Genomic DNA, 14,664 nt, shown 5'->3' on the forward strand with positions numbered 1-14,664 from the left:
GGGTAGGCAGAAGTACGGCCCTCCCACTCTACCCCTTAACCACTCCCGTACCTGCAACTGACAGCAGAGGTAAACAGGTGGCAGACTGGGAGGGGTTGTCACATTGTTCTTTGCTTCAGGCTTTACAACCCTGCCCACTTATGTTATCAAATGGATCAAGTTAGTGAATTTCAGGAGAGAAAGATACTCCTGTCCAAATACTTGACTCTGGTTCATTCAACTAAAAAGGCTCCACTTCTCAGCGATGGCAGTCCGAGTCACCAGGACATTTTCTCTGTTAATTGTGATATCACTTAGCATTATTTTTTTTATTCTACAATGGAAACGTTCAGTAACAAACTTCAGGTAAGTTGTGTTTTTGTATTTTGCCCAGAAATAGCAAAAAGAAAGGAACACTTATATTTTTTGCATATAAATTATGAAGCTACTTCTGTTCATTTCTTTTCATACATTTATAATGTGTCTCTTATGTTACACTTTTTTTCACTTGGACAAGTTTCTCAGGGAAAGTCAGACACATGAAGGGAAACAGGTCACATGAAAATATCATTACACTCTCTGGAAACAAAGGGAACTCGACTCCACGTCCTGCTGTGTTAACCACAACACCCCAGATGAAAAAAGCTGCTTCAACCAAAGGAAACCCAGTGACAACTCCAAAGAAACAACAAATGAAAACTTCTACAAATGCAGCAGCAGCTGAGACGCCAATGCCCGTCCTCTACAAGAAATCTTTCAAGAAGCTTCCAAAGTGGGATTTTGAGGATGTTTATAACCAGGATGGCCGTCCTGGACAGAGAGTAAGCTGAGACATGACACAACCGAATCCGGTTTAAATGCATTACAGTTTTTCTCAGTCACTTTGGTACATTTCTCACATCACCATTAACAGCTGCACAACAGTTAGTTCAAGCTCCACAACATTTATTCATTTGTGCACATCATAGTAGCAGGTTGTCATTCCTTCCAACTAATTGCAAATGCTTTGGATGTGCATCAATTGCTGCCATACAGTTCTCTGCTGTTTTCTGAAATAATTTGTTTATGTTATGTCAGACAAAAATAACTACTTATCAGTGTTGAATAGTCATTCCCTATAAAACTAATAATCCTCATTTCGTTTCTTGAGTTATTAAATACAAAAATTGTTAGTTGTTTATACTTTTTTTTTCCCTAAAAATGTTTCCTAAATTGGACAATTTCCCTCAGTTGAACCTCAGCTTTCACTGATGAGCTGAATCCCTTAAATATAATGAACCAATCAGGACATGGCATGAACCATTTCTACAATAATGTGACACAGAAATGGAAGATCAGCCTCGCAGAGGAGCAGTGAGGACGTGGGGAGGAAGGGGAAAGAGAAGAGGGGCAAACAGGGCAAGAGGAAGAAGAGGGCAGGTACATAGGTGGATTCCTGATGGAATTAGGCTGGTCGAAGGGTGCACCTAAACGTGAGAGAACCACCGTAAATTCAGTTATTCAAACATTTTGTCTGGAGAACAGGTTTGTACATATATTGTACAGTAATTCAACTCGAAACAATTTGCACATCACTACTGTCATTGTGTCATACATGAAGCTTGCAGTGGGACTTGTCACTTTTTACATTTAGACTTGCAGCTTTACTGCAGCCCAGATTTAGTTTATTGTATTGTACAGTAGTGTTACAGTAAAGATCTGCCATATTTACAGCACTGCAACTCGCAGAGTTGTTGTTGCTGTTATGGGTTCATGCAGTATATCTCATGTTTACTGTACATTACTGTAATTTTAGCCATTTGTGCAAATGGTGATTGCAAATCGTGCTATAAGGTTGAGAGAGATACAAAGTGCTGCTATAGAGAATGACACCATCTTTGGGCTGTGTAAATAGTAAATAGTGCTGTCTGGAGCATTTTCAGTTAATGTCATCTGAAATATATTAACTTGCAAATGCAAACAGTGATGTGAGAAATGTACGAAAGCAACTGAGTGTCACCTGCATGTATTTATTGTTTGCATTTTTCTTTTTTTCCTTCTTTATCATCTGACAAGGTTTAGCTTATTTCATAATTTAAGATTTTATCATTTTTAGACCTCTCCCCAGTCTCTAAGAAACTCGAAGGACGAGAGCTTCAAGAAGGCTTTTCTTCCCAACATACGTTTGTTTCTGCACAAAGACAACATCAACATGAGCGAATGGAACCGACTTTCACATTTTAACAATCCTTTTGGTTTTATGGAGTTGGAGTACGATGGTAGGTATTTATGTGTGTCTGTGCTGGGACAGTATTACATGTAGAGGACTAATGAGTAACAAACAGGGAACAACACTGAAACTAATTCATGTTCCTCGTTCTCTAGATATATTTAATCCATTTTTTTGTAACTGCGTGTAGCTTTTGTACAAAGAATAATCACTATCGACATTTTCTGTTTAATTTTGGTGCATTTAAATAACCCTTTATTACCGAACTTCATGCCCAACCTCAGCCCGTCCTCCATCCTGACCCCATAAATAACAGCTCCTCAAAAGTGACGCCAAAGCAAGCACAGCTCCCCCTGGTGTCTGGCTGCTGTATAGGTCATAAGCTCTGCCCCCTTCATGTTAGTGGATGGGACTTAGGCCAAAATAAAACATTAAAGTACATGTCAAATATTTATTTTTCAGGGATCTTTTCTGTCATATCAGGTAGTTAAGATAATGTTATTTGAGGACATAGAAACAGGATGTGACATGACGGCACCATGAGTATCATAACCCTGATTTCTTTGCGTGGCATTCTCCACACTCTCTGGGCTGTGGGTGTTATGCAGGTTACAGTTTTGAATCTTCTTTAATCATTCCCAATACGACAGGATGGTAAACACACACTTTATTCCTCCATTAAATTGTCCCTCCCTGAACAAAGACGGACAGGAAATCCTGTCTTTGTGTCAACTAATAAAGGGTATCACATAACGACTGAAATGGTAAATACAACTTGTTTAAGAAATAAATATACTGTATAATAAACTTAAGTCCTAAAATAATATTGCGCGATCTAAAACACAACACACACTATTATAATTAGATTATAACCTTACAATAATCCAAAACCTAATGTGTGCTGCCACTGAGGTTACAGTTTATGTAACCTAATATAATTTCCACACATGCATTTCTGTACAAATGAAACACATGTCATTATGCACTAATTTACAAAACTACGCCTAGTGATGTGACCGTTAACACTAGTTACATGATATTGATATAAGTTATAGGAGACACCGTATTCTAACATTTTAACACTTTAATTAGCTACCCAAAGTCAAACTAACACTTCAAGAGCTTCAACTATTGTTACCAGTGGGATTAAACGGGTTAATGTTCAGAATTGACCAGAGTTTGTTCAAAGTCCTTGCCTACGTCAGATTACATCTCAGTCCAACTCCCTTGTTCAGAGAGGGGTTTTCCAGTTTATCATGTGGCTTATTTTAAATCATCTGTCCTCTCTGGTTTAAATACGTACACCTGTGTCCTCAACAGAGTGTCCTTATCCTCATGTGTTTTTTTTTTTTTTTAATGTGCAGATGTGATGCCTTCAGTGAAGCTGATTCCAAAGCCAACAGAGCCTCTGCTCCATCCAAAACCAGGAGGTGATGGCTGTGTGCGCTGTGCCGTGGTTGGTACCGCAGGAATCCTCAGTGGCTCCAAAGTCGGTGCAGAGATTGACTCTCATGATTATGTTTTCCGGTGAGAAAGCGCACTATTTGAAAACAGTGTGAGTTTGACCAGTCCATTCTTTAGGTCATCAACATACTGAAAGCGTAAAAAAAAAATACACCATGCTGTCCATTGTTTATCTCGTAGTGTACTGTACTTAAATGTGTAATGATGACGTTGTCGATGCGATGACCTGTGAGAGGGAGGATAAAACAGTCACGCAGCCTCACAGCAGGAGGTCAGACCTGGGGCTTCTGGTGATGTGAAAACACACCAAAAGCTTTTCGATGTGAAAGGGGTATTGGTCTGGATGCTGGGGCTCAGTCTTCCAAAATATGTAAATAGGGATGGTAGTGCTTGCTCAGAAGCATTATGTAAGTGAAGGAAATGAAAACACAAACACAAATCAACATTTGAAAAGCCTCTTGTTTTGAATTGTTTGTGAGGCAGGATGAACGGGGCCTTGACCAAGGGTTATGAGGAAGACGTAGGAAACAGAACATCTGTGTACGTTCACACGGCCCACTCCATCACCACATCGCTTATTTTACTGACGGAGTACGGCTACACGTCTGCCCCTCATGATGAGGTATTGAAACTTGTGTGACGATGGTGTGATGTTGTTTATGCTCAAAACAAAGACAACGTCTGTCTTGTTCTTTGACAGGGGATAAAGTACGTCTTGATTCCTGAAGGAATGAGGGACTTCCAGTGGCTGGAGGGTCTTCTGAAAGGACAAAGTGTTCGCGCCGGCCCGTACCACAAACAAATGTAAGTATCATTTACGTATTTTTTTGCATATTTTTAGCAGAATATCTAATATTAATAATATCAACACCTCTCTGGAATGGGTGATTTAAAACTCTTCTGTTAGTCCTCTTAAAGGAGAAACCGGCTGATGGCCTCCTCTAGAGCCTCTACTTGTTGTTATTGGTACCTCAAAGACTGTCAGGTGCCAGAGTATTCTTGGCAAGACTCTGTGCTGGTAGATCCAGGCTATGAATTTTCCAGGGAGGCCAGATTTGTCAGTCGCTGTGAGCCAGGTGGACAGGTGGAGTCCTTCAGGGAGCTGTCAAAGGAACTTCTGAAAGCTCTTGACCGGTTTCTCGGCTACTGATGGAATCATGGTCTCTTCTGGGGCAAAGCGAAACCGGTCGTATAGTTTACCCTTTTTCAGGACCAGAGACTTGGACTTAGTGGACTTAAAGCTCATTCTTGCCAAGAAGATGAGCCCTTGGGTCCTGTGCAATCCACTTCAGTAGACGTATCAATCCAGTCAATGGCCAGGGAGAAGAGTGTTACAGAGATGGTAAAGTCTGTAATTATCCCCTTCTCAAGGCAATGCCAGGCAGATGTTACTTGGCCTGAAGAGACTGTGACTTAGCAATAATCACATCAATATTTGGTGTTCCTACCCTTTGCCTTCAAACCAGCACCAATCCTTATAGGTACACTTGAACAAAGTCAGGGACTTTGTAGAAGCAGTCGTCGGCCAAAGAAAATTAGTGCAGCAGATGAAAAACACATCATTCAGATGATACCCAGTAGAGCCATCAGCTCAGAACTGGCAGAAACCAGTGGGACCCAGGTACAGCCTCCTCTGGCCAGGAGTGGTCTTCATGGAATCCATCCCTCTGACATGGAAACAAGGCCAAGAGACTCAACTATGCATGAAAACATGGGAACTGGGATGTAGAAAATGGCATCAGGTGCTGATGAGTCAAAATCTTAAATATTTGGCTGTAGCAGAAGGCAGTTTCTTCACCGAAGGGCTGGAGACAGCTACAATAACGAGTGTCTGCAGGCAACAGTGAAGCATGGTGGAGGCTCCTTGCAAAGTTGGGGCTGCATTTCTGCAAATAGTTTGGTATTTGATCAGAATTAATGGTGTCCTCAATGCTGACAAATACAGACAGATACTTATCCATCATGCAATAGCATCAGGGAGGCGTAAATGATTGGCCCCAAATTTATTCTGAAGGACCTTAAACATACAGCCAAGGTCGTTAAGAACTATATTCAGCGTAAAGAAGAACAAGAAGTCCTGAAGTGGTGGCATGCCTCCCTCAGAGCCCTGATCTCAACATCATCAAGTGTGTCTGGGATTACATAAGATAGTACTTCATTGATCCCCATTGGGGAAATTCAGATGTTATAGCAGCACAACAGGGACCAGAAAGAAATTAAAGAAATTAAATAGGACAACCTTCTCCAAGATGTTTGGAACAACCTACCAGGCAGGTTCCTTCAAAAACTGTGTTCAAGTACTGATAAGAATTGATGCTTTCTTGAAGGCAAAGGGTGGTCTCACCAAATACTGATTTGATTTAGAGTTCTCATGTTCATTCACTGCACTTTGTTAATTGATGAAAATATTAACACTTCTATTTTTGAAAAGATTCTTACTTTACAGCATTTTGACACCTGCCTAAAGCTTTTGCACAGTATTGTATGTATATGACTAAGCAAATATAAAGTTTAATAGTACACTTTTGTTCTCCAATCTGTTATGTTGGTTGACTCACTAATGCTGTTCATCAGCTGCCAACAATCTTGACAGTAAATAAGTCAAAGAACAATGTGAAACCTACGACATGTTTCCAGTCAAGCCTCAGCCTTGTGCAAACATAAATTATCATCTTTCCTCAGCTTGTTCCTTTATTATCAACAGTTGCTTTCATATTTTATCCCTCCAGGCCCAGGACATACTACTCAGGACAGTACAACGAGAGCCGTTTCTACGTTCTGCACCAAGACTTCCTCCGCTACGTAAGAAACAGGTCAGCCTCCTCTCAAAACTCCTATCACCTATCTAAACTTTGTATGGTTTAAACTCTATGCTTTTATAAATGTATCTGATATGGTAAGAAAAGTGGCATTCTTTTTCAAATTAATTTTCATTATATGTATAACGTCCTTTTCTTTTTCAATGTCTTATGGTTATGTAGCAGCAGGACCTGAACGCAGGGAACAAAGGAAATGAACAAAGCTACTTTAGCTAATGCGAGCCAATGAAAACTTACATATTCATATACAGTCTGTGGAGCAGAGAGACAGCAGGAAGTTTAAACCTAAAACCTAAATTCAACAGGAAAACTGATTACAAAATAAAACAGGAAAAAAAAGGTGGCCCATGACACAATGGAACGTTAAAACCTTATACCATTAATATGTTTTTGTTTTTATATAATTTTGAAGTCAGGTCATCTAAAGAGTATTTTATGATGGACCTCAACAAACGATTTCATCATCAATCATAGTAATATAGCAATATACACATAATATACACAGCTGTAGTTTAAACTATACCATCTAAATCCAGGACTTTATATAATTTTACAAAAACTAAGAAGATTATTCAAAGGCCTGCTGTGAAACAGACATGTATCACCATCTATCATTTATCTAACACACAGTTACAAAAAGCATTTAATCCTATCAAGCTGTCTATTGATTAGAAGTCTGTAAGATTAAAATGTCCAATTGTAACAAATGCTGAACACAACAGAAAAAAAGGGAATTTTTTTCAGGAAAATTATAACAAAGCTTCGATTTGTCAGTATGAATCTAAGTCTAATCTATGTGTATGTTCACTTGATGTGTTTTCATTGCCAACAGGTTCTTAATGTCTCCTAATCTAAACGCTTCATTCTGGCCAATAGTCAGACCAAGCAATGGGGCTTTCACTCTCTTCCTGGCTCTGCACACCTGTGACATAGTAAGTTAATGTAGTAAACATACTGGTTTAGGTCAAAACTGCAGTATGTTTTTCTGTTAGATTTAATTGGTTTAATCCATATTCTGAGCCTAAACCTTCCCCTGTCCTCCATGTTTTCTTTGTCTCTGTCCTTCATCCTCAGGTGAATGCATACGGGTTCATGACGGAAGACTACAGCAAATACTCCAACTACTACTATGAGAAGCAGGTTAGAACCAATGTTGTTTTCTACATCAACCACGACTACATTCTGGAGAAGAATTTGTGGAAAAGTCTTCACGACAGGAAAATACTTAAGCTATATCAGAAATCTGAATCAGGGACAGAAAATCCAAAGAAACTAAATTACATCAAGAATTGAACATGTGTTAAAGCAAATCCTTGACTATAAAGTAATGTCATTGTTTCGGGGTGGGGGCGCCTGGTCAGGTCTAAGTTGGTGGTACGGCCCCTCGTGTTGACAGCAGGTGCAGAGCAGTGGAGAGCGACAATCTGTCCAAAAACAAAACTCTACAGTAGACTACTATGTATTTAAAATGTCTCCACAAAGCACTGTCATATAACCCACACATGAGGTCATTTATTCTACTATTAGAACCGTCATTTCGCAGACTAAATTTTCAGTTATGTGTTAAATAATTAAGTTAACCCTTATGCCTTCTCAACTTTACTACCCTCTGGACACCTTTGTGGCAAAAATGTACACACATAAAGAAACAGCCATAAAAAGCCTCATACATTTATTTATTTTTTTTTTGATACATTATTCCATATATCTTGCTTCGTATATTTTGATGTCTTCAGTATGTATCTTTACAGTGTACGGTATATATTGCACTCACAGTCTGAGGACTCAACTCTCCTCGGCCACAAGGAGGGGTCAGTGTAACACAACAACAGAACCCGTGCTGACAACACAGTTGGCTCCAAAACTGCTCATCCATACATAAACAGAAAGGGTGAAGAGAACACGGGTGAACAGTTTTTGTTTGAAGGATTTATTTCTGTTCATGTACTTTTTTTTTTTTTTACCTTTTTAACAGCATAAACATTGCATGTTGTTCATCATCTTGACCTTTTAGTCATGACATCTTCATCATGTAAATAACGTAAAGGTCCAGGGGATGAACCATCAGGACAGGAGAAAACAAACAACTAAAAGGTAACTAATAATTTCTGTCATACAATAGAAAGATGTGCTTTTTTGTATTTAATTGCTCTATCAATTAAAAAATGAAATTATTTAACTTTAACTTTGTCTGAAAACTGACATGTTCCAGAACAGGTATATATATATAAAAAAAACACGTACACATGCCAACAAATCACGAGCACAATGTCAGGACAGGTAAACAAAGACGCTGTTTGGAGGCCTGTGAGGAAGGAGACACCCAGACTGCTACCTTTTTGACATATGTTGTGACATATATGTACCCTAAGACTCCCCTAAGGCGTGAACGGTGGGTGCTGAAACTTCTTGGCGACAGAAGTCGAGCCTGTAGACCTCTTTGCCAGTATTCAACACATTAGTACAGCAAACGCTCTCAGTGGTGCATAAATACGTCGTCCTTTTTCTCCTGTCCCATCCCCCTATGGTACACACCAAGTTAAAAATTTAAATATTCAAATTGGATACAAATAAGGCCTCAAAGGTACAAAGGAGGGATGCTTTTTGTAAGCTTTGAACTTGAATCAAAAAGAGTTTCCTTTATTACATTTTTATAAATAAAAACATCAACGTTGTAGTAATTAAATCTGTATAAAACCCACATGATTACTTCTGCATAATATGTCTGTTGCTGTGTAAAAACCCAGATACCTGTAAAACTAGGTGTTTGTGTGATTGATGTCTTTGTTCTTTGCTTCAGGCTTTACAACCCTGCCCACTTATGTTATCAAATAGGTCAAGTTAGTGAATTTCAGGAGTGAAAGACACTCGTGTCCAAATACTTGACTCTGGTTCATTCAACTAAAAAAGCTCCACTTCTCAGCGATGGCAGTCCCAGTCACCAGGACATTTTCTCTGTTAAGTGTGATATCACTTGGCATTATTCTTTTTTTTCTATCATGGGAAGGTTCAGAAACAAACTTCAGGTAAGTTGTGTTTTTGTATTTTGCCCAGAAATAGCACACAGATATTATATTTTTTGCATATAAATTATGAAGCTACTTCTGTTCATTTCTTTTCATACATTTATAAAATGTCTCTTATGTTACACTTTTTTTCAGCTGGACAAGTTTGTCAGGGAACTGGACTCCACGTCCTGCCGTATTAATCCCACCACCCATGAAAGCTTCTACAAATGCACCTGCAGCTGAGACGCCAATGCCCGTCCTCTCCAAGAAATCCTTCAAGAAGCTTCCAAAGTGGGATTTTGAGGATGTTTATAACCAGGATGGCCGTCCTGGACAGAGAGTAAGCTGAGACAAGATAGAACTGAATCTGTTTAAATGCATTAATGTAAAGAAGAATCAGCAGCTTTAGCGTCACTGCATGCATTTATTGTTTCTCTTATTGTTTGTCCACCTTTTTCTTTTTTTCCTTCTTTATCATCTGTCAAGGTTTATCTTCTTTCATAATTTAAGATTTTATGATTTTTAGACCTGTCCCCAGTCTCTGCGAAACTCAAAGGATGAGAGCTTCAAGAAGGTTTTTCTTCCCAACATACGTTTGTTTCTGCACAAAGACAACATCAACATGAGCGAATGGAACCGACTTTCACATTTTAACAATCCTTTTGGTTTTATGGAGTACGAGTACGACGGTAGGTATTTATGTGTGTCTGTGACAAAGGAGTATTATGAGCTGAAAACTGATGATAAAGAACATAGGTCCAGATAAATAAAGCAGATCTCATCCCAGGGATGTTAATGTTTCCTCCTAGATGTGCACCAAGCCATTGTATTATGTCCAATAAATAAGGCTTTTGAAGTTCATGTAATGTGCAGAGTGGAGCTCGTACTAGAAAACACCATAAACTCTGTATTCTGGCTGTAACATTTTTTTTGTCTTGATGTTATCTCAAGGAAGTAAACTTTTCCCGATCTGATTGTTTGCCCAGTTATTCCCAACACTGATCTCTTCATAAGGACATATCTTAACTAATATTCTCTGCCAAGTTGAGATAAGCTGATGAAACAGATAACGCCCTGATATGTAACCCATTCTACTTTTATTTAGTTTCTTCTATGTGTTTTCTTTTTATTTGCAGATGTGATGACTTCAGTGAAGCTGATTCCAAAGCCAACAGAGCCTCTGCTCCTTCCAAAACCAGGAGGTGATGGCTGTGTGCGCTGTGCCGTGGTGGGTACCGCAGGAATCCTCAATGCATCCAAAGCTGGTGCAGAGATCAACTCTCATGATTATGTTTTCCGGTAAGAAAGAGTGTGGGAAGAAAATCTGTTGAGAGAAATTTTAAGTATCTTGTGTCATGTAAAGTGTATCAGTTAAGATGTATTAAATATGAGCATTAGTCACACCCTTATTGGTATTAACCAATATTGAACCACGGTGGAGGTTTGATTCCAAAAATAACAGGAAGTATTGTCTCCATTGACTGGCTGGATTAACATTTAATGATCTTTGACAGTCTACGTACATATAATATATACTTGGAAAAGAAAGATACTTAAAGAGATCATATAATCATGTATCACGCTCCTGCTCAAGAATCCATTAACTTTGTTTTCAAAATCTACTCTCAGGAATGGTTGTATGTCTCAGTGTTAGCCCTGCAATAGGCTGGCGACTTGTCCAGGGTGTACCCCAGCTCTCGCCCGATGCCAATTGGAATAGGCTCCAGCAACCCCCGCGACCCTAGTGCAGGATTAAGTGGTACAGAAGATGAGATGAGATGAGATCTGCTCTCAGGTCCTTTAACAGATCCACTAACTAGCAAATTTCTAACCACTCTTCCACCAAAAATCCTTGAGTTGCTTCTCTTGGAGACAGTCCTGGAAGGAGGACTTTGATCTTTGAGTGGTGATTGGTGATGATTGGTGATGGTGTGCTTAGGATCTATGTCTTATTCAAATGTGCTTGAATTTTCAGACAGATTATATTCAAGCTCTCTGATGTGATGCAGAGTTTGTAGTTTAATCAGTGGCAGGAGAGACAGTCCCAGGGACACGCTTTGTGGTTGGTTTAAAGTTGTTTTCCCAGAAAGCTGTCTTCATTAAACATGTCTACATGATAGTAGTGAGTGGTTTCCTGTTCAACCAGTAAATGTACAACTGGGAGTTGAAAGTGAGCTGGAATGGGTGGTTTTCTGCCTAGTTTTGATTTGTAAGATCAGATTTCTAAGATGTGTGTGTGGTCTAAGTGTAGTGGTTTCATGGTGTCCTGATGTAGGACTTTTCTACCCTTGGTACTCATAGTCACAGTGTCACATCCACTGGGATTTACCCTTTTATTCACACACAGGGTTCAGTGTCTTGTTTAACCCTTTAAGGGACAAGGAGCCATATTTGGTAACTTCAGTCGACATTTTAATGAGGTCAAGAAGCATTTGGGGCTTTTACCCAAGATCAAGGCAACACTCCACGCAGAAGTGGCCTAATGTTGTCTAATGTTATAATGTGATGTATTTCAAAGAGAGCCCTATAACAGGTTAAGGACGCTTCGGCATGTGGTTCACGTGCAGGGGACCGAATCGTTCCACCCACTGAGTCCCAGCCACCCGTAATGTTTGAGATGGTTGGTAGCTGCATCTCGAGTCTGGTTGCTTTCTTTGATTCGTTGTGGAAACTTAAGCCTTCCATCAGTAAACAGGCAGATTCTGGGAAGAAACACGGGCACTGGATGCATTCAGTATCTTTCCGAGAAAGGAAGAAGGTGAGAGATGGTGAAGGGCTTGAAGCCTGCTGCAGGTTCATCTGTACAGAGGAAGGGCACAGCTGTCACACATTCCCACAGAGCTATACTCAACGAGGGAATACAGAGGATTACTAGACTACTTTATTATTAGTACGTTTTTGTTTTTTGTTTTTTTACACTAGTGTGACTGATCTGAGGGACCAAAGTACGAAACGAAATCTGGATCTATTATTTTCATGGTTTTGTGTGCGTGTTGGTGGTTTTTAAATAAAATTTGGTCTGGAAACCATAAGCTGCATCGACTAATGACTTGAGTGATTCAGACACACCTCCCATGCAGGACTAATGTGTGCATTCATTCATTCATTCATTCATTCTCTCTGTTACTGCTTGTCCTGTGGACGGTGGATGGAGGGCTAGAGCCTGTCCCAGCTGTCATTGGACAGGTCACCAGTCTGTCCCAGGGCTAAGAGAGACACAGACAACCACACTCATACCTACAACCAGTTTAAAATCAGCAGTTAACCTAACCAACATGGCTTTGGATGGTGGGAGTGCCACGCAGACACAGGGAGAGCATGCAAACTCCATGCAAACCTTTGGATATTAGTTTGCATTAGTTGGAAATTAGTTAGTATTATTGAAAATTTCTTGCAAGTCTCATGAGCGTCCACACCTTTTTCTTTCAGAAGATCTTAAACAGCTGTTTATTTCTTGGCATGATTCATTAGTTTCAGCTGAAAAACTCAACATTTTTCATTGAATACACTTCTATTGTCATTACACAACAAGCCTCTTGAACTGACTGACAGACCATTCATAGACTTGCCTCATCATCACTCATCAGCTAAGGTGTGTGCATACCAAAATGTGTCTAGCGTTGTGTTTTGCTACACCGGGAACCAAGTCCATGGTGTTTAAGCAAATTTTTGTTTTTTCAGCTTCGTTGGGCAACACAGTGACTCATTGTATGGCTCTCTGTGTCAAACAAAAGCAAAATTCTCCAGAACAAATTTCTCTTGTGATAAAGTTTAAATCAAGATTTGGAAGAGGAAAGCTGCCATCACAATACAAATTATTCTCACTTGACCTACAGAAAAAAAAAAACTATTATTATTTTCAAAGCCTGTGAGATAAAGTAGCTCCTTGAAGACAAAAGCTTTATCTTAATCTTTTGTTTGCACAGCGTATACAATATTAATCTTATGTTTATTAGGATTAACAAAACACAGATTTACTCATGAGTCAACATTATGCTGTGAACATTCACCTACTGAAATCATTTCTTATTCCCTCCCTATGAGAAATTTTCCTGTTGGATGTTTTATAGCAAACTTCATGGGAAAGTGGATCCCATTTTTATTTTAATTCATTTGTCTCTGCTGCCGTTCGAGCTAAAATTCAGTGACACATTTAATAGTTGAGTCATTTTACTGATTCGCCTTCTTCCTGTGAGTGTGATAAAAGAGGGGCCGGTTAACATCTTACATGTATGTAAAAACCAGTTCAAAGCCCTCACATGAATGCTGATATGTAGAACAGGTTTTATTGCCTCTGGATGTACATGTCACAAGACGTACACAATAGAACATATTAATGATGACTGTGTGACAACCTGGCACGAAAAAAGAACAGAATGTTGAGTCCTTCAGTACATGTACTTGTGGTTAGGTGTGAGTGAATGCTTCCCCGCCTTCCCTCGTGAACTATTAATTACCTAACGAACTTTCTCACCTCAAGAAGAAAAACAAATTTCTCACTTCTCACGGAGTATGCAACAAGCTTTAAACCTGAAGGCAAGGCCAGAAACAACCTCTATTTTTTGTTTCTTTTATTTTGTTGCTTTCCAGAGGGGCCTTTCTTTAGCAGTAATTTCTGATTCCTTCAGATTAATTTCCAAACCAACCAGGTAAAACATGAAACCCCTCCAGTGAGGGTCCAGTGCCCCTGATACCTTCAGCCAACTGGACACCCTACAAAGAAAAGTCAGTTCAACCACTTATATCCACAAAGACATTCTTTCAGTCGCTTGAAGCCAGTGGAAGCATAGAATGTAAATGTAAATATAAATGTACTTTATTTATAAAGCACTTTACAACAACCCACAGGTGAACCAAAGGGCCTTACAAGGGGTCATACAACAATTAAAAACACACCGGAAAACTAGTACATGAGTTAAAGAAAATAAACTGATCAATCAAAAAAAAAAGAGGATAAAATAGTAAAATAAAATAAGATAAAAATCAAAAGCAAAAAAATGAAAAAATAATAAAATTAAAAAATATAAATGAAAAATGAATTAATTAAATACACGATATTTACAAAAATGATAAAATTACAGATTATTGTTGAGACTTGGAATGCCTGACAGGCCAGACAAATCGTGCTCTGTATCCGTTCCAGATGTTGTTACACAAGTCTGTACTTTATGTTTTGCGCAATGTC

At 39.1% G+C, this 14,664-nt stretch overlaps 2 protein-coding genes across 6 annotated transcripts in view; both read left to right on the plus strand.

Annotated features, from left to right (window-relative positions):
• Window positions 1–14,664, plus strand: part of LOC125021970 (alpha-N-acetylgalactosaminide alpha-2,6-sialyltransferase 1-like) — a 26,680-nt gene continuing 12,016 nt past the window's right edge. For 2 of the 4 annotated variants that reach the window (XR_007114392.1, XR_007114393.1), the window contains exons 1-9: window positions 2–345; window positions 497–800; window positions 2,075–2,237; window positions 3,553–3,715; window positions 4,136–4,274; window positions 4,353–4,456; window positions 6,382–6,465; window positions 7,304–7,403; window positions 7,546–7,870. Coding sequence is in view for 2 of the 4 variants with exons in the window: in XM_047608194.1 (XP_047464150.1) it covers window positions 245–345; window positions 497–800; window positions 2,075–2,237; window positions 3,553–3,715; window positions 4,136–4,274; window positions 4,353–4,456; window positions 6,382–6,465; window positions 7,304–7,403; window positions 7,546–7,764 (1,377 nt within the window). In the remaining 2 variants the exon portion in view is untranslated. Of the gene's footprint in view, window positions 346–496; window positions 801–2,074; window positions 2,238–3,552; window positions 3,716–4,135; window positions 4,275–4,352; window positions 4,457–6,381; window positions 6,466–7,303; window positions 7,404–7,545; window positions 8,657–14,664 lie in introns of those variants that run through there. The other 2 variants (XM_047608195.1, XM_047608194.1) reach the window with 2 other exon arrangements.
• LOC125021974 (alpha-N-acetylgalactosaminide alpha-2,6-sialyltransferase 1-like) overlaps window positions 8,376–14,664 on the plus strand; it is an 11,216-nt gene continuing 4,927 nt past the window's right edge. Inside the window, exons 1-5 of one of the 2 annotated variants that reach the window (XM_047608200.1) lie at window positions 8,376–8,565; window positions 9,272–9,497; window positions 9,633–9,819; window positions 10,006–10,168; window positions 10,616–10,778. In XM_047608200.1, coding sequence (XP_047464156.1) covers window positions 9,397–9,497; window positions 9,633–9,819; window positions 10,006–10,168; window positions 10,616–10,778 — 614 coding nt within the window. In that variant the 5' untranslated portion in view covers window positions 8,376–8,565; window positions 9,272–9,396. Of the gene's footprint in view, window positions 8,566–8,793; window positions 9,498–9,632; window positions 9,820–10,005; window positions 10,169–10,615; window positions 10,779–14,664 lie in introns of those variants that run through there. The other variant, XM_047608201.1, reaches the window with a different exon arrangement.

This window comes from Mugil cephalus, chromosome 16, assembly GCF_022458985.1.
Source record: "Mugil cephalus isolate CIBA_MC_2020 chromosome 16, CIBA_Mcephalus_1.1, whole genome shotgun sequence".
NCBI classification, from domain to species: domain Eukaryota; kingdom Metazoa; phylum Chordata; class Actinopteri; order Mugiliformes; family Mugilidae; genus Mugil; species Mugil cephalus.